The 19,402-nt window shown below is 46.5% G+C and overlaps 1 protein-coding gene across 1 annotated transcript in view; it reads left to right on the plus strand.

Annotated features, from left to right (window-relative positions):
• LOC135897890 (uncharacterized) overlaps positions 1–19,402 on the plus strand; it is a 164,811-nt gene that overhangs the window by 10,879 nt on the left and 134,530 nt on the right. The window contains exon 3 of the mRNA XM_070533200.1: positions 11,465–11,585. Coding sequence (XP_070389301.1) covers positions 11,465–11,585 — 121 coding nt within the window. The remainder of the gene's footprint in view (positions 1–11,464; positions 11,586–19,402) is intronic.

The raw sequence follows: 19,402 nt of genomic DNA on the forward strand, positions 1-19,402 counted from the left end.
CCCGATGTACCACGGGCCCTACCGCGTGGTTGCACAAACATCACCAGTGAACTACGTGGTCGAACCCGTATCGCCATCTCCCGATCTCCGTCGACGAGGGCGAGAGACTGTGCACATTGACCGGCTGAAGCAGTACTACGACCTGCCCACCTCTTCCTAGGTCGCCAGGATGGCTACTCTTCAATTCCGGGGGTGATTGTGACGAAGAAGATCGGCAGGCTGAAAAGCCCCGTTGCCATCGCGTGTCTCGTACCCAGTTCGTTCGCTGGCTGCGCCCTACCTGCTGTTGCCGCGTTGGTCGTACGACCTGAATAAACCCCCTTTACAGTGTATTAATATGCCGAACAAAACTGAATGTTCTTCTGTGTAGCCGCAGGCTGCCCCGTTCCGAATGGAAAAAAAAATGGCTGCCACCAATCGCTGCGGCACTGGCTACTCGCCCCTAACGGAGAGCATGGGTTTATTTGCGCGTAATAAATCTTTGTGCCTGGCCGTGTAACGTTTCTGAGAACTTTCGGCACATTTGCGACCTCGTTCTGCCAACCCTTCTTCACTGAGGATCCGTTTTAGCGTCGTTCTTAAGCTTCCGTTGCATGCCGCCGCGATTGTCGACGAGCCACCGCAAGCTAAGTAGGAGAAAGCGGACCAATCGCAGACGCCGGCACCACCCTCTTCATCCGGTTATCGATATTCAGTGCAGTGGCTCGGCCCTGTCGAATCTCTCTCCACTTGAGCATGTTCCTACTCGTTTGTGAGCCAATTAGATAAGACAAGCCGCTCAATGCAGGGAATGTTATTCGTTTTTCAAGCAAGCAAAAGTGACCGCCTATGAACGAGGGGAGCATATGATTGGTTTGTTCAGATAACCCTGCGGGTGACCAGCCGATGCTTGCATCGGCGGTTGCGCAAATTTGACGTCAGGAGATTGGAATAAAAACATATTGGAATAGTTTTACGTTATACGGCCCTAAAACTAGGGGAAAAAAGTGACAGCCGAACCAAACAATGCATACGCAATGGTAGACAATTATCAGAATTTCTGCAGCGTTTTGGAGAATCGTGAGAAGTGTTTTACGTTATGAACTGGCTCGGGGGGGGGGGGGGGGGGGGGCTGAGGTGATTTGAGCAAGCTGTCACTACCGCTTTGTCGTTCCATCTGCATGCGTACACCGCCTCGTCACACTTGTAGTTGAAAGCACCTCTTTTCCCGTTTTCAGCGGACAGCCACAGGTTCTCGTCTCTCGAAGATACCCCGTTGCTCATATTCCCTGGTCAGTCAGTTTCGTCTGGAAACTGTGCGAGGTGGAAAAATTAGCAAAGTAGACTTCGTGCTCTTCAGGGGCGGGCAGGAAAGATACCATATTGCTAATGACTCTGAGCTGGAGAGGTGTCTTGCCATCCTTCGCAATTCGCGAGCTATATATACATCGCATAGACATACCCATTAGAAGAACACATCATGCATATCTTATAGTCAAACCAAGCAGGTTTGCCGCTAATAAACATTTTGCATTTGAGGCGGCCGTAATAGTGTGCCATTGACTTGTCGGTGCTGAGGTTTTCGTCTCGTAAAACACTCCGGACGGGCGGAAGCATCTCTAGATCTTGTACTAAAACTGCTGAATCTTGCCTATCTTTTCGCCTACTTTCAAATAAGTATTGTCCACAACGTTGAAGAACCTGTTCAGCTGAGGGCACCTACTGTGGGCCACGAAATGTTAACACAATAGCAGGCATTCGACTGTACACACGGCAATCTAGCCCAACGGTTGTGTTTATGTTAACGTTACAACTACAGAGTCAATTGTGGGAAAACAAGGAAAGCCTCAGTCTAGAGTCAATGGTTCGACAAGGGGACACGGCGGTCTTCGTTAGTCGCTCCTTATCTCATTTGTGGTGTGTCACCTGAACCTTCTTGATTATCAGCTGTGGGCTGGTGGCAATCTGGTTGGTCGACGTTTTCTTGAAATGTGTATCGGGGTCAATGTTTACACACAACCCATTTTTACAGACGCTGAAAGTTTATTGCTAGTAACCCACATATAAATGAAAAAAAGAACTCACGCATGTGCTACCTAGCAAAATTCAAAGTGGCCCTCAAAAAACGGCAAAGCATAATTACGTCCCACCATAAACAAGATAGGGACCATATTCAATGTAAGCACTCAGGAAGTGCTTTTCTTTGGTGGTTAGTGCTATCGATACCTCAGTTAGGCATTTCCCGTCTCTTTTCCAAATTTAGCAGGCCTCCCCTGCCAGGCAGGCTTTCTCGTTGCTGTTCCTTGAAAGAACACACGTAGAATAAAAAATAACGCAAGGAAGAGCTGGCCGCATGAACCAAAAATGTTATTTGAAAGGTAGGTACTACGTGATTTTCAATAGCGCGAAGCAACGCGAGCCGCGCGAATCGTTTGCTGGAAAGAGTAGCGCGAAGCAGAGCTGGCCGCGGGAATCGAAGAGCTTACTTAAAAGGTGAGCACAACGTGATTTGCAATAGCGTGAAGCAGAACGAGCCGCGAGAACGGAACATGAAACAATGGCGCGAAGCAGAGTGGGCTGCGCGAACCGAACACCTCACTAGAAACCACTTGTAATAACTCGCTTCTTTTAAAAATCTCCAAGCAGAGTGACGTGCGCGCACCGCACATGTAATGTTTAGCGGTCGCACGCAAGTACAGTCGCTTGAAAGCAATAAATGTCGAGCAAACTGCACGTAAACTGCGCGTAAAACATTGAACGAACACACCTCGCACAAGAGGGTGCTCTTCGAGGGCTCGAAGTTTTTGCGGACAATTTTCTGCAGCCACGTAGAACGTCGATCCCGGTCATCCTTCCCGCACGAAATGTAGAAAAATGCTTTTTCGGGACTCCGTTTGGTTGCTACACGCGAAGGCGCAGCAACCAAGCATAATCTTACGGCAACTTCTGTCACCTGTGTTCACGAGAAACAAAGTGCTCTCGCAAGCCACAAAATGCACGCGCTCCGTAGGCGCTGTGCACTCTTCGTCTTCGACGTACCTACTGAAAGCGCTTCGAAAGGATATGGCGGCAAAGGATCACGTGACACGAGTGACCCAATCACCCGCGGCCGTGGCAGGCGGTGGACGCGGAAAACAAATGTGATACCTGACAAATTCCCTCAGTGATTCTAGGCTGCCACGGTTCGCTACGGCGCGGCACGGGCGCCGAACGCGGATGCAACGTGGTACATGTCGTGTGTGCTACGAAAGAAAGCGGAGGACAGCGAAACGGGCGGTAATGAATTGATTCAGGACAAATACGCAGGTAAACATTGTAGATTTCACATCCGCAGAACGCTGTGATGAGGTTTAGAGATGCAGATTACACAACGAGGCAAGCACTTGTGAAAGAAGCTGACCTCCGTGCAATACAACCTAATGTAAGCGAGATTGATACGGTCCGTCCCTGTCTTCTTGATAAGTCCGCACCTGGCTTACATTAGTTAACGTGCTGTCCGGTTTAATTCGCCCTTGACGATCATATCATGTAAAGAAGACATGTGCGTACTGTGTCAGTAATATTTCCATTAGGTTGTATGGCGTTTTATTACACGAAGATGAGCTTCTTTGACAAGTTATCGCATTTGTAATCTGGTCGTTGCGGCCTGCTCATGTGGGATCTTTGTGTACATATACCCGCGTATTTGTACTGAATAAGTTACCGCCCATGTCGTTCGTGGTTCCTTTCGCTCTCCTCGTATTTGTCTAGTGCTAAACGTGCTCGGCAGTAAAAATACCAAAGCGGTCAAGTTCAAGTTAGTTGCGCAGCGTGGCGGCCCACCAGGACCGCAGCTGCGTACACTATTTGGCTGCGCTGCCCGCCATGGCGTGTGATAACAAAAGCTATTCTTACACTGTGGCATGATTAATATGCGTGCCAAGTAGAACTCAGTGGCAGAGAACATCTTTTCAATGCTTCGTTTCTCAATGTCAGTGCAGTCTGCTGTTAATTCCGTGCTCGACTTTTGTCGCGAACCTTGTCGCGCGTCACTGATCTCGGGGCGTGCGCATGTTAGGAAAGATGGAGTCGGGAGACGCAGGGCAACACAGCAAAATTTTTTAATTAACCCAAACTAAAAAAATAAAAAAACCCCTCAAAACTCAATTGACTAAAAATAAAACTGCACTAAGGAATAGTAACACTTCCATAGCTTAAATATATCTTTATCGTCGTCTATGTTCTTCCTTAGTGGTTCCTAAGTGAAAATCCGGCAACCCTAGCCTATGGTTGCGACGTATGAATGTTCTTAACTTCTGTCGTCTCACGTATTTCTGAGTAAGATGCTTGTCGGATCTTCCTCATCGCCGATGCCACGGACGCTGCTGCCTTGATATCAGCCAGTCAACTCGTCCGTCTCTGATGCCGGTGTCCCGAACTCCGACGGTGACGGGGCACTTCGGCCTCACCGGTTAGGCTTAACTCCGGGTTCCGCCGCTAATTCCTCGAGTGCCGACAAGACGGCCCGGGGACTGTGGTATGTGCTGGTCTGCCTCTGAAGAGCGATCCTTCCTGGGGTGCCCGGCACTGCCCTGAGAGATTGCAGCTAGTCCAAGGAGCGTCGCTCGAACGTCGCTGAGGTCGAAGGCCACAGCCTGGACTGCCAGCGTCACGGACTTGACCAACCTTCATGGCTCCCATCGCCAGTGGGATCCTGACGCTACAACTTTCTTGTCTTAGAGCCACGTCGTTAATCCCAGCTCGGCGCCGCTTCTCCCTCGACTACAGCTCGGATCACGCGCCTCGAAAGCTCGTGCCGTTCTGACTGATACGTGCACATCGTGCTCTTCTTTCTGCGCCAGATTCCTCTTACATATGATATGGGTCCTCTTTTCAGTTTTTTTTTTCAATAGCTGCCTTTTCTCGGTCTTCTTGGGGGCGAATTTCACTCTCCCACTGTGACTTGGATGCTCTTTCTTGGGTCGTCGTGGCTCACAACACGTCACACTGTCACATAAGTTTCACCAAATGCACTGTTAACAACGTTTGCGACTTCATTGTTCCCACCACTTTACATGTGTACTACACTTATTCGCCCGCATTGCACTATTGATATTTCACCCCTCCAACACCCCTACTCATGAAATCTGCACTACTACTAATATAGCTCGCATCGCACTACTTCCACCACTGCACCACACCACACCACACACCACACTGCACACCGCATTGCACCACTGTCCATCTGGGGAGATCTTAAAACACTTCCTCTAACTTTCGAATCAAGTCTCTTCTCTACTTGTATTGCCGCTAGGGCTTGGTTCAACCTAACCATCTCTACCCTCAAGGTCTTTTCATCAATATAAGTGTGCACTTCCCTGCGGTCTTTCTGTTCGGCAATCACCATGCAAACTCTAGTCTTCTCGCTCTTCCTCTTTTCTATTTCCTTTCTCTCTTCATACTTTTTACGTGTCCCTTAGCCAATGTCTTTTGGCATACATCACATGAGTTCCCATACCGTTTTAGGTCACTCTGCACCCCTATCCAAAATAACTCTTCTGTGACCCTTTCTAACGTGTCCCTTTCTCTTTGGTGACATGCCATGACACTATCGTGCCCTATCTTCAGCACTGTAACCCTGAGTTCTTTCGAGACCATCGACTGCAGCACTTCCCTACGTGTGCTAAACACACACTTCCAGTACAATAGGCTATTCTTCTCTATGAACTCCACCACTGTCCTACTCCTTTGCCTTCGCAGCAGTTCCCCTATGTTTAGTTCACGCTTTCTTAATGAATGCTCCTCGTTCTGTTTTTCTTTAAATTATGCAACCGTTATATTTTATCCCTTAATGGCTGTAACCTGCAATGCTGTAAGAGGTTTGGTACTGCTAGTGCTTGCTTGTGTTTGTACTGCAGCTCCTACGTCTGTCCCTTTCATCCCCTCTTTCTGCGGTTCTGAGCGTTCTGTCGGTTCCACGTCATTCCCTTTCCTCTTTCAACTTGGGTCTGGGTCGTCTGCCTTCCTCACCCCAGGTACATTTCCCAGAATCAAATCATAAAGGGAGTCCTGCAAACATCTAGCTGTGGCCAGCCGTGTTTAATAGGGTGTCGATATATGAATCCGTGCTCAGGTAGATATATAATCGCCTTATCTACCGAGACCACTGGTTTAAAGCACCCTGTCATGCTTTCCGGTGGCACCAGACTACTTCTTACTAAAATAGTATTGGTTCCCCGGTCTCTCAAGACCGTAGCTTTGCATCCTTGTACCTCGCCTTCCACTACAGGCATGTCCTGCTCTATTTGTCCATCGTCTTTTCACATCATGATACAAGCCGTCTTATCCGTGGGCCTAGTCCTGCATTCGTCGGCCTTGTGACATTTCTTTTGGCACAACTGGCAAACCACCAGTGTTTCGTGACGATTACCTCTCACTCGGCAGTTCACCACTACATGACCTAACCGGTTACATAGAAAACATCTCCGGGGTCCCCTCTGTCTACTACATCGCCCCTGGTTCTTCGTCTTTCCTACTGCTGTCGTGTGCGCATTTTGTCACCCGTTCCAAAATTTCTCAATCCTTGTGCCTCTACGATCTCGTCTGTTTGTTCTGCCGTCTGCTCCACAGTGCGTAATTGTCTTTCTTTAAGGAATATCGCGAAACTGCTGCTACACCTGGCAAGAAATTGTTCACCCACGACTTTGTCGTGAACCCCTTCATACGTTTTGTCCGTCTCAGACAGTTCTATTCATCTCTCCAAATAATTTGTCAGACGACACGCGAACTGCTTGCCTGTTTCTGAATCTTCAGGCTTACGTGACCTAAACTTGTTACGGAACCCTTCTGTGGTCAACCTGAATCTTTGCAATAAAGTTTTCTTCACCTTGTCATAGTCTAATGACTCCTGTGCTGGCATACACCCAAAAACACTCGGAGCCTCTGCCACTAAACACAGGTTGAAAGCGTTAGCCCACTCGCTTCTCTCGCAGCCTTGCCCGATTCCTATCTTTTCAAATCGATTCAAATACGCATCCAGGTCAATCCGCGGCCATCGAAAGGTGTCGTCAATTGCCTAGGGCAAACCTGCCTTGGCCTGGAAGAAGGTGAGCCGGATGACGCTGATCCGGGTGTACTCGTGCCATCACGAGAGCCCGCGCCCATCTCTGCTAGCCCTCCCCCCCCCTTTTTTTTTCGTCAATTCTAAAATTTATTTTTTCTTTTTTGTGCTCTTCGCACGCTCGTTCGTGTTGTTTTCTAAGAACGCCACCGTCTCTTCCTTCGAAAGGTTTAAATTTTCATCTATCGCCGCCAAACGTTCCCACTCCATCTCTAAACCAGCAGGATCAGTGACAAGGCCGAAATAGCATCATGGAACGGATCCTATCCTGGCAGGCTCGCCAATTTTGCCGTGAACTTTGGTCGCGTGTCCCTGATCTCGGCTGCGTGCGGATGTCGGGAGAGATGGTGTCGGCGGACGCGGAGCACCACAGAGCACCACCAGAGCACCACTACTGAGTACCAATTTTAACTCACCCGAACTCAAAAGCTCAAAACAAAACTCATGCAACTAAAACACCATGTAGAGACGCCGGCACCTAAGCCACCTACTTAACAGTCACTAAACCTGTCCTAATTGCTGGCCACGTCAGTCCTTAGCGATTTCTACGCGAATGTCTGGCAACCCTAGCCCACGGCTGCGCAGTAACAGAAAGGAGCGTCCTTGCAGCCTTTTGTCATCGCCTGTATTCTCCTAGCCTGATGCCTGTTGGATCTTCCTCGTAGCCGACGCCGTAGATGCTGCTGCCTTGATGTCGGCCAGTCGACCCGCCTGTATTTGCTGCCGGTTTCCCGAACTCCATCGGTGACATGGCACTCTTGCCTCATAGGCTAGGCCTAATGCCGGGTTCCGTCGCTAGTGCCAACGAGACGACCCGGCGACTATCGTACGTGCTGGTCTGCCTCTGAAGGGGGGCCTTTCCTGGAGTGCCTGGCACTGTCGTGAGAGGCTGCAGTAGGTCCAAGAAGCCTCGCTCGAATGTCGCCGAGGTCGACGGCCACACCCTGGATCGCCAGCGTCACGGGCTTGACCGAACGTCCATGGCTTCCATCGTCAGTGCGATGCTGACACTCCAACGTTCTTGGCCCTGAGCCACGTCGATAAAGGCGCTTCTCTCCCGATCACAGTTCGGGCCCCGCGCCTCGAGAGCTCGTGCCGTTCGGACGCATCCGCACACATCGTCCTCTTCCTTTCTTTTTTCGCCGCATGCCTCTTACATATGACAACTTTTCACTAGCTCACTCATGTTCGTAACTCTATTCATAGCAGATTCACATTGAAGCTAAGCACCGCATTTAAGAAGCCGAGTAGCGTAGCCTCTGAAAATATTTGCTAGATTATGGCAGACATTCGTTTATTTTCTAAAGGGAACTCTCCGTGCAACGCACAAACTCATGCTTTACTTTATTGGTACTGCGGGGTGCACTGATATCGCATAATGTCGGAATATATATTTTCGGATTTACCACAGTAGCACGCTACACTTTGCTTCATATGGACAATATTGCAGCCACTGGACATTCTGGCGGAGACATTCCATCGCATAGGCTTAGACCTTCTTGGTTGTTTTCCTTAATCCACATCGGGGAACAAGTGGGTGGCTGTCGCTGCAGACTGCGCAACCCGCTGCGCTTTAACGCGTGGTCTTCCGACCAGTTGCGCAATGGATGTTGCGGACTTTCTTCACAATACAATTTTAATCTTGATGCATGGTGCTCCCTGTGAAATACTCACAGACCCTGGCAGCACGTTTTCCTAAGTCATTCGCAATATCATGCGCGCCTGCTTTATACAGAATAAGCTTACGCACTTTCTACCATCCGCGAGAGAACGGCCTCACTGAGCCTATGGACGGAATCCTTGCAGACATGCTATCGAAATAAGTTTCAGCCGAACACCATGACTGGGACCTTGCTCTACCTTACTTTGCTTACAACTCTACCCGTCTCGAAACTGCTGGCTATTTCCCGTTTTACCTCTTTTATGGCGGAGAACAGGCCCTACCAACATACATTCTGATTCCGTCCAACACAGCTCTAGCTGGTGAACTGGCCCGTGATTCCATCCCCTGGCATGACCATACTCGCCAACTTGCACACGCTCCTCTGCAAGTGTCTCAAGAGAACCAGAAGCACCGGGACGTCACTTTTTCGCCCCGCACCCTCGTGGGGCTTTGATCACCATCCCGTAAAGCTCGTAAAGTAAAGTGGTTGGCGAAAAATGAACACGCTTTATTAAAGGTTGGTAGCATTCATAGCCTTATCTCGTGACGTCACCGCAGTCACTGCCAATGGACTAGATACGGGGCCAGTGAGTCTAGCAAGATATGTACGTGCCAGCGGCACATGTTGATTGACAACAATTGGCATTTGGGAAAAGTTACTCTCTTGTTTCACAGGTACATATTGCGCATTCAGCCATTTGTCTGAAGTCACCTATGAAATGACTCTACCCACGCCCTCTACGTCTTCCGCTGTTACAACCAGTGACATTTTCTACGTCGCCAGGCTCAAGCCTTGCAACTCTCCACGCGCCTTAAATATTTAGCGGCGCCGGGACGGAGCTTTTGCCGCCGGAGGAAATATTACGGTAATGTTGACAGACGCTGAAGAGACGAGGCTCCATGAGAAAGGCGATGAGGTGTTTAGGCTCTTGACGCCCGTGAATGTCTTTGTCGCGCTCTGGTTGCAGTGTATATACAATTTAAATATAATTTTTTATATGGGCCTTCCCGCACCTAGGTCGTGCTATGCAGTCAAAGCCCATTCCATGCTCATTCGCATTTTGCGGTGACTCAGGTATTCGGCTGCACCGAAAAGGCGCCGTACGGCACCAGAACCGATAACGCCGTCTCTCTTGCGCTTCACAATATAACGGCTGTGAGAAATTCATTACGTTGTAACCGCAATTTTTCAAATAAGCGCAAACTTATTGCTCGCGAAGCAAATGTCAAGGGCTAGTGCGCGCTGTGAATTCATGGTTATGGGTATCTACGTAACCACAAGCGAGACAGATTTTCGTGAGTACTGAAGGCCCCTCGAAGTTTCTAGTCATTATTTTTTCACTTCTCCCTTCATTCACTTCTTTACATAAGTAGTAGTTAACATTACTTTTTTGTAAAAGGCGGTGTTTAAATTAAAGCATGGGCCCTATAACGTAAAACTATTGCAATATGTTTCTATTCCAATTTCCTGACGTCAAATTTGCGTAACCACCGACGCAAGCACCGGGCGGTCACCCGCAGGGTTGTCTGAACAGACCAATGAAACGCTCTCCTCGTTCATAGGAGGTAACATCTGTTTGCTTGAAAAGCGAATAACATTGCCTACACTGAGCGGCTTGTGGTATCTAATTGGCTGACAAGAGGCGAGGAGAACGCTCAAGTGGAGAGGGATTCACTGGCGCAGAGCCAGTGCACTGAAAATCGATAACCGGATGAAGAGGGTGGTGCCGGCGTCTGCGATTGGTCGGCTTTCGCTTACTTTGCTTGTGGTGGCTGGTCGAAAATCGCGGCGGCATGCAACGGAAGCTTAAGAATGACGCTAAAACTGACCCTCAGCAGAGAATAGTTGGCAGAATGACGTAGTAAACGTGCCGAAAGTGCTTGAAAACGTTACACGGTCACGTCAGAAGTTTTATGATACGCAAATACACCCATGCTCTCCGGCAGGTGCGAGTAGCCAGCGTCTCAGCGATCGGCTGCAGCGATCTTTTATTCCTTTCGGAACGGGGCAGCCTGCGGCTATTCCGAAAAAAATTCAGTTTTGTTCGGCATAATAATGCATCTTTATCGCGTACACGTCACTTTGACGTGGTGAGTTTGTGCGGTTTTGTGACGTCGCGTGACATGCAGGTGAAGTGGGTGCAGCCCGAAAACTTTTTACCAATAGCAGAGGACTAATGGCGAAAACAGGTCGAATCAGAAATAACTGTTTTTCTTTTTTCTGTCAAATCATGCATAATCAGTGTGTACACATCATATCAGATGGGGATGTATCGCGGTTTTCGTGACGTTGCGTGACAGACAGGTGAAGTGGGGGGTGGTCGAAAAACGTTTTTGACGAATCATGGAGGGCTGATAGCAGAATTGGAACAGAAAAGTTTGGAATAGTTTTACGTTATAGCGCCCCATGTCCGGGTAACCTGTGTCAAAGGACCCATATAGTTCAGGGGAAGTACCGGTTGTGCAGACAAGCGCCTCGTTCGAATCATATGGTGTGACACGTCTTCTTCAACAAAGTGTTTGCGGTGTAAGTGTTTCAGGTAAGCGCACTTTCCTCCACTGAACCTAGAACGAATTCAACAGCCTTACTTGCATGTAAGTGGACGGTATCGAAGGCATAGTTCACTATACTTTCCTTTTATTATATCCTTATTGTTACATTCTTATGTGTGGTTTATTCCCGGTGCATGTTGACGCTTGCTGTCGCTGGGAACTGATCGCAGGTCGTGCAGGACGCGCAGAGTTACCAGAGCCGCGCCCACAGACTTGCCACACTGTTCATCATGACGGCTGGCAGTGCTAATGCGAGCCAGTTTCCCATGATGTTCATCGTCTACGGAGGAGGTGAGCGTTTTCACAGCATTTCTGTCAGATTTCGTAAAATGCCATCTACTTTTTTGCGCTGGGAGAAGTTAGGGTGCCCAGAAAGAGGAATTCAAATGACGGGTTGGAAAGATACGTTATTCTAGACAGCAACACTGCTATATTCATTAGAATAAACTTTCACGAAGAAATAGTGACCATGTTTATAATATTGCTTCTTTACATTCTGCGATTTTAGTATACCCCACAGCGCATCTTGATATCTAAACTGGCCACTTGCGTCACTGCTGTGACTCCTCGCGTGGATTATTCCCTTGTTATCATTCTGTTTTTCGTTATAAACAACCTCTGTGATGAACTGGTATTTAAAGAATGCAGTAATGATGTACTGCAGGCCTAAGACACCCTTAATTAAGATGGATGGACCTGTGCGAGTTACTTTCATTGACTGGTGGGATAGTTTGTTCAAACTGTGAGAGAAAAGAACGTTACAAGTGGGACGCAACTTTTTCATGTAAATCTACAGCTGAGATGCGGTCGTCTTGCTTTTATTCTATAAGTACAATCTGCATTTAAAAATATAATTTATAGCTATGTGTGCTTACGATGCTCCAAGATGTACAAGAAGCTTCCGGCTTCCGATCAGCGGGTCAAGCGCTTCGGCTTGTATACATGAGCCGTCGAATGTTCTAGAGTAATCTCTGGGACCCGCGTGTCATCCACAAAGTTCTACAATATTCGCGTCGTGCATACATTCACAAGGTTCGGTGACAGACATTGGATGGAAGCATCGATAACATTGCAGAAACTTCCGATACATGCAGGCGCGTCCTGCGCTGTGCGATAACGTTTGTTAGACGGTGAAACGCGGTCACCCGATAAAGATAAACAAGTACGCGTGTCAATAGCCCCCACCCGCCCTTTTAAAGGCATCGTACCGATGCTACAAACACGAAAGCGAAAACTAAACCACTAAAGAAAAAAATACAACTACAAAATAAGATTGCAACTAAATCCCTAAAATCCTGAGGGGGTGTACAAAGGCTTAAGACGCACCACATGGACGACTTCAGGTCGTGCGCGGCGCCGCTGTTATTGGGAAATGCCATCTGGCATGACCTCATAGTCCAGGGCGATAATGCGTCGTATGATCTTGTAGGGTCAGAAATAGCAGGGTAACAGGTTCTCGCTAAGTACTCGTCAGCGTACCAGAGTCCAGACCAAAGCACGGTCACCGGGCTGGTATTCCACGTAGCGTCGTTCAAGATTAGTGCTGGCTATCGCTCTCGTTCTTGAAGCGCAGGCGGGCTTCTTCGGCGCGCTGGAAATAGGCGGCGACGTCGATATTCTCTTCGCCGGTGATGTGCGGCAGCATAGCATACCCGGCAGCATATCCTACGACGCGAAGAGTCGTCGTAGGGTACCTGCCGTAAACCAGCTTCAGAATGAGAATCAGTTTAGTCATAACAAAATGAGGATAATTACAACATATGTATATACAGAAGGAGGTCCCGTAGTTAGAAACTGAAATGGGACCTCCTGTGCATGATGACTAGAATTAATAACACATACAACAATGGCAACATGAAAAATTTACGAATAAAGGTTTTATGAGACAAGGCATAAATGAACAGAAAAGCAGCATATGTATGTAATAAACAAAAACAAGGTTTCGATATAGTCAACGAAAGGCGAAACTACAAAAATAGCTTAGAAGAAAGAAAGTAAAAAATATACATATATATATGCGGGAAGGAAATCAAGAGAAAAAGAGAAAGTTAATAATACAACACATACTATACTCGAATGGGAAAGTCGGAGGAAGCTAAAAGAAAATGCTTAAGTTCAGTACGAAATCTGTGAGCATGGAACAATTTTAAAGGGAATGGTAATGTATTCCACAGAGATAAAGCTGAAAAGTGCAGTGATTGCTTACCATAGTTGGTGCGAACTAAGGGTAAAATGAAGTTAATATCTTCAGCAAATCTAGTATTATTAGTATTAGTAAGGGAAGTCTTCGGTATGATGGTTACTGGAATATCATTGTTTAAAGCCGTAAAAATAAATATGGCCAGGTTATATTTAACAAGGTCAGTGACGTTGAAAATATTATGTGCATGTAACAGCCGCGTTGCACTAATGCTGCGAGGTGAAAATGTTATTAGCCGAATAGCTCGATTCTGAATGACTTGCAACGACGTTAGGTGACTGTTATAGGTGTTTTCCCATGATTCAATGTTATAGTTAATATGAGAATGAACAAAAGCATAATAAAGCGACATGAGAGTGGAAAATAAATATGGTCGTGCTTTGATTAAAACGCGTATCCCGTTTGCCATTTTCTGTTTAACATTAGCAATGTGAAGGTGAAATTTGAGATGGCGGTCAAATTCCACAACTAAATAGGTGCAATGATCAACTGCATTGATTAGGTGATTGTTAATTGAAATAGACTGAAGGAGCTCAGGCGATCGCTGATGTGAGGCAAAAACGACAAAATTGGTCTTATTATGGTTAATCTGTAGCTTGTTAAGTTCACACCATGTGGAAATTTTCACGAGATCTTCATTGAGCTCGCGTGTTAGCGTTGATATACAATTGTTAGAGCTAAATATAGTAGTATCATCTGCGTACAGGATACACTTCGATGAGGAGAGGCAACTGGGCAGATCATTAATATAAATTAGGAAATGTAGAGGACCTAATATGGACGCCTGTCGTACACCAATGTTAGTAGTAGCTTCTTTAGAGTAGTACCCAGAAATAATAACGGCTTGTTTTCTATCTTGTAAGTAACTGCGGATTAGAAGTAGAGGCGAACCAGTTATATTCCGATGGCTTCAAATTTAGCACAAAGAATTGTGTGATTAATTGAGTCGAAGGCCTTAGATAGGTCAACGAATATAGAGGCTGCAAATTTACCTTCATCAATTGCTTTTTTGAGAAAATCAGTAAGAGATATAAGAGCCAGATTAGTTGAAAAGCCTGAACGAAAGCCGAACTGAAAAGGGGAAAGAATACTAAATTTGTCTAAATATATTGTTAAACATTTTTCTATAAGTTTTTCAATAACTTTATTAAAAAATGGAAGAACGCAAATGGGTCTATAGCTCCGTGTAAGCATGCGATCACCTTTTTTGAAAACGGGAATGAGTCGACCGCGTTTGAGTTCACGTGGAAAAACACCGGTTTTAAAAATCAGGTTAATGATAGCTGAGAGGACGTTAGCGATATGTTCCGCGATCATTTTAATGTGGTAAGCATTCATATTATCTAGGCCAGCACTAGTGACATTAAGGGTTTTAATTACTAAAATTACTTCATCAGGTGTTGTTGGAAAAAGGAAAAAATGAGTGAGGTAAGCTCTTAAAGGACATGTTGCAGCATGAATCAGAATCAGAAGTTTTATTGAAGAAAGCATCACAAAATGCATTTGCAATATCAAGCGGATTAATGTATTCCATGTCATTGTGAATGATTCTCGAAATGACTTTCTGAGAGTTGTGGTTCAAAAAGGAGTTGACTATTTCCCACTTTTTCCTAGTGTTATTACCACATTCTATAATTTTTTGTTCGTTATAATTCCTCTTCGCACTTCTACCCTTTGCAGAAAGAAAGTTAGAAAATTTTTTGTAATGGGCAAGTAGTTTAGTATTGAAAGGTTGCTTCTTTGTTTTTTTTATATAAATTTTCACGAGACCGCATAGCTTTCAGAAGGTTATCAGTAAGCCATGGATTTTGTGGCAATGATACCTTTTTTCTGCATTTTATTTTATGAGAGTGGGAGTTGAAATGCGATGAAAGTGTGGTTAAAAACTGCGAAAAAGATTTTTGAGGTTCATTAGATGACATAACTTTTGACCAGTCAGTTTCAGTTACGCTTGCAAAGAACATCTCTTTGTCAAGTACAACTCTGTAGAATGACGTGTTAGATAAGGCTGAGTGATTGCGCAGGCGTAGAATGATATGATAGTGATCGGTAATATCGATGGTAACAATTCCAGCCTCAGGTGGATCTGTTAAGTTTGATAATGCATGATCAATTAAGGTGCCATCAGCAACGTTAGGACAACGAGTAGGGAGAGAAATTAAACATTCATATCCAAAACTGTGGAAGATGCTTGAATAACTGGAAGAATTAGATGAATTGGTATCTAAGAGGTTAATGTTGATATCGCCCATGATTATTGCATTACAATTAGCGTATGATATTTTTTCCATGGTTAGATCAAGCGCACTGCAGAAATGAGTAACTAAAGAAGGTGAGTGATAAATTCAGCCAAACACTAAGTTCTTGTTGCCTATACTGAAGACGGGGGAATCAAATTCCACAAACACAGATTCACAGTTAGTAATATTCAACTCCAAATCTGGCCGTCGTTTATATGGAATGTTAGATGACACAAATATAGCTGAACCACCATGATTACTAATTTCTCTGTGAGAATACTCAGAAGTGTATGAGTTAAAGCAGAATAGGTCCTTGTCTTCATCACTAAGCCAGGTTTCAGACACACACATTATTGAAAAGGTATTGTTAAGTGTCGAAAACAGGTTCTCAAAATCATCAAAATGCTTGCGGAGACTTCTAGCATTGAAGTGAATAATTGAATGGTAGTCGCGTGACATGAATTTATTCAGCGCAGATGCTGACAGGTAAGAATCCATGGTGGATGGTAATGAAATTAAGAGTCAGAATACAGGCAGTTAGTTGAAAACAGAAAGATCGGACTCGTCAGCAATGCGGCAAACACGGCTTTAATTTGTCTTTCTGGCCTTAATCTGACAATTATCCGTCTACAGGTGCTTCCAGTTATTGGCTTTCCTAGCACTAGTGCTTTGGAAAAGAGTGCCTTATTTTGTGGTGACAAGTGGTCATTAACAAATATGGGAAAGTTGTCATAGTTGCCGATGTCATTCAGGCAGAGCCTTGCCTTTCGTGCCTTGCTGATAAACTCATTCTTTTTCGTTCGAGAACAGAATCTTGCAATTAAGTTTTTCTTAGCCTTATCTTTAGTAGCGACACGATGAACAACATCGATATCAGCAGAAGTCACGGGACAGCCAATTTTCCTGCCCACTGTCTCCAAAACTGCAACACAGTCCTCGCACTGTGTACAAGGGATACCCCTGATCTCGATGTTGTTAATGCGAGAGTACTGGTCAAGCTCGGAGACCCTGCGGGAAAGTGAACAGTTTTCCATTTTGAGAGCTTTGTTTTCTGCCACGAGTGAGGCCTTTTCACCGTGAAGCTTGGCAACCAGATCGTTCAGAAACTTAAGACTGGACTCAAGGCTGCCCACGTGCTTCTTTAGCTCCAGCACATCAACGCCAGATGTCTTCATGTTAAGGAAAATCTTCTCAACAATGCGATCAGTCATATGATCCGATTGATTAAGAAGTCTTGTTTCCAGTTCATCGATTCTCTTAGCGAGCTCGGCACAGGTGGGCATGTCTAACAGCACTAAAAAAACACTGAATAAACCTAATTCAAAGATACAAGTAGCATAAAAACAGTTCTTGGCAGCAGCGACAGTAACAGAAGAATAATAAAAACAAGAGATGCTGTCGTAACCAACCTGTAGAAGTAGAAAGGAATGCGTGAGCAGATGCGCGAGCACTTCCGCTGCTGCTAAGACTGGTCGACAGCAGACGAAGGTGGCCTTTATGTAGCGATGCCGGGAGAACCGAGCACCGCCTGGTGGTCTTCTGTGAAGATGCTGCTAGGCAAGATAACTTCCTTGATGGCACGTGCAGTCGAGCCAGCCGAAATCAGGTGGTCTTCTGAGAAGAACTTGCTCAACAAGATGGCCTGTAGAAGTAGAAAGGAATGCGTAAGCAGATGCGCGAGCACTGCCGCTGTGTTGTTTCTTGCACCGCTGTGTTGTGATGGCGTGACAGCATCCTATGTATTGTGTTCAACGTCGACGTACTACATTGTAAGCATGTTGGCGAGAGTCTTATTCAGCTGCTCCGTAAGACCATTCGTCTCCGGGTGGTAGGCACTTGTCCTCCGGTGGTTTGCCTGTCTGTATTGCAACATGGTTTGGGTGAGCTATGCAGTGAAAGCCGTTCCTCTGCCGGTGATGAGGACTTCTGAGACACTCTGCCGCACCAGGATGCTCTCGACGAAGAATTTAGCGACTTTGACTGCACTACCTTTAGGCAGTGCTTTCGCTTCGGCGTAGCGGTACGGCCGTAGTCGGTAGCCGCAACGATCCGCTTGTTTCCAAATGTCGTGCGAAACTGCTGAGATGGTCGGCAAGGAGTCTTGATCGATTTTAGTAATTCCGTCGGGCTTGGCGGTGGTGTCTTGCGGCGCTGGCACTCGTGGCATGTCTTGACGTAAAGGTCGACGTCGGCGGTGAGGCTCGGCCAGTAGTACTTCTCTTGCATTCTTGCGAGGGTGCGAGAAAACCTGAGGTGCCCGGCTGTCCAATCATCGTGCAGGGCGTGCAGAGTGCTGCGGACACGACGAGAAGGTAATTTGCATTGGCTGGTGAAAAGTTCTTCACAAGGGCGTTGTTTCGCCACAAAAACGAAGACAATCCGCGCATAGTAGATTGTCGTCACCCTCGATGATGCCTTCGACATCTGCGGGTGTTTAGCTGCCGACGGAAATGAAAATGCTGGAGCGAGGCGGGATCCTGATTTCGTCCTCAAGTACACTTTATGCACGCTGACGTGAAGACCACTCCACCGGTATTGCTTGTTATGTGGACAGCGTTGTCGACTTCGTCCTCGGGTCGATGATTAAGCCGTGTTGGTTCAGGAAGTCCATGCCGAGAATTACGTCTCGTGAGCGCTGTTGGAGGAGAACGAATGTCGCCGGGTAGGTGCGTTCATGAATTGTAATTCTTGGCGTGCAGATTCCAGTCAGCCCTCCAGCTGTCAGAATTTGAGGGCCGTCGCATGCAGTCTTGACTTTTTCAACTTGGCGGCGAATAATCTACTGATGACGGAGTAGTCGACTCCAGTATTTACAACTGCGGTGGCCGTTGAGAAGCATGCCGAGGACTGTGCTTTTTTAACATCGGAGCTGTTCTTGTTCTAAATCGAGTCTTGGCCGTGCAGCGTCCGGTGTCACGCAGGGGGGTGGTTCCAGAGCTCATCGCTAGATACAGGAGTGGTGCTTGCTGTGGTAAAGCTAGGGAGACTATGGAGCATGATTTATTAGGATGCGATGATGTCGACCCCGCGGTCGATTTAGGCGCCACTGACCTCCTTGAAGCAGTTGGGTTCAGCGACAGCAGTGAAAAAGTAAACATGTCCGCAACAGGCATTAGTAAGAGGCGATTGGAGGATTGGTGGAAGAAAAGTAGGGAAACGACAAAAAATGGAGACGCACAAAAGCACAGTTCGAAATAGGGGATCAGAAAATTGGGGTGGGGAAGTCTATAGTGGATTTTTTTCTCTTTTTTATTGTTTAACCTAGGTAGGAGATTGGGCAGAATAATAGCAAGAGCTTGGTGACGCAATCGACTGCCCCGTTCCAAGGGGACGCTCATAACATCCATCCATCCATCCATCGGTAGGAGAGAATTATGTTTGGGAAGGGTGCAACAGAACTAAGTCGGATAGAAAAGGAGGGGGAGTCGGAATGCTCATCCATCAGGGAGCCAAATGAACAAGAGTAAATTCAAAATGTCAAGAGCATCTTAAGTGATCAGGTACCATGAGTGGGAAAAAAACTTGGCTGGGCGTTACGTATTTGGGGACCGCAAATAATTGCACAGAGAAGAACAAAGAGCTAGTGGAATGCATAAGCGCTGATATTAAGGGTTTCGGCAAAGGTGCTGAAATAATCCTATTAGGTGACATGAATGCCTACATACAGG

The sequence above is a fragment of the Dermacentor albipictus genome, chromosome 2 (genome assembly GCF_038994185.2).
Source record: "Dermacentor albipictus isolate Rhodes 1998 colony chromosome 2, USDA_Dalb.pri_finalv2, whole genome shotgun sequence".
Lineage (NCBI taxonomy): Eukaryota > Metazoa > Arthropoda > Arachnida > Ixodida > Ixodidae > Dermacentor > Dermacentor albipictus.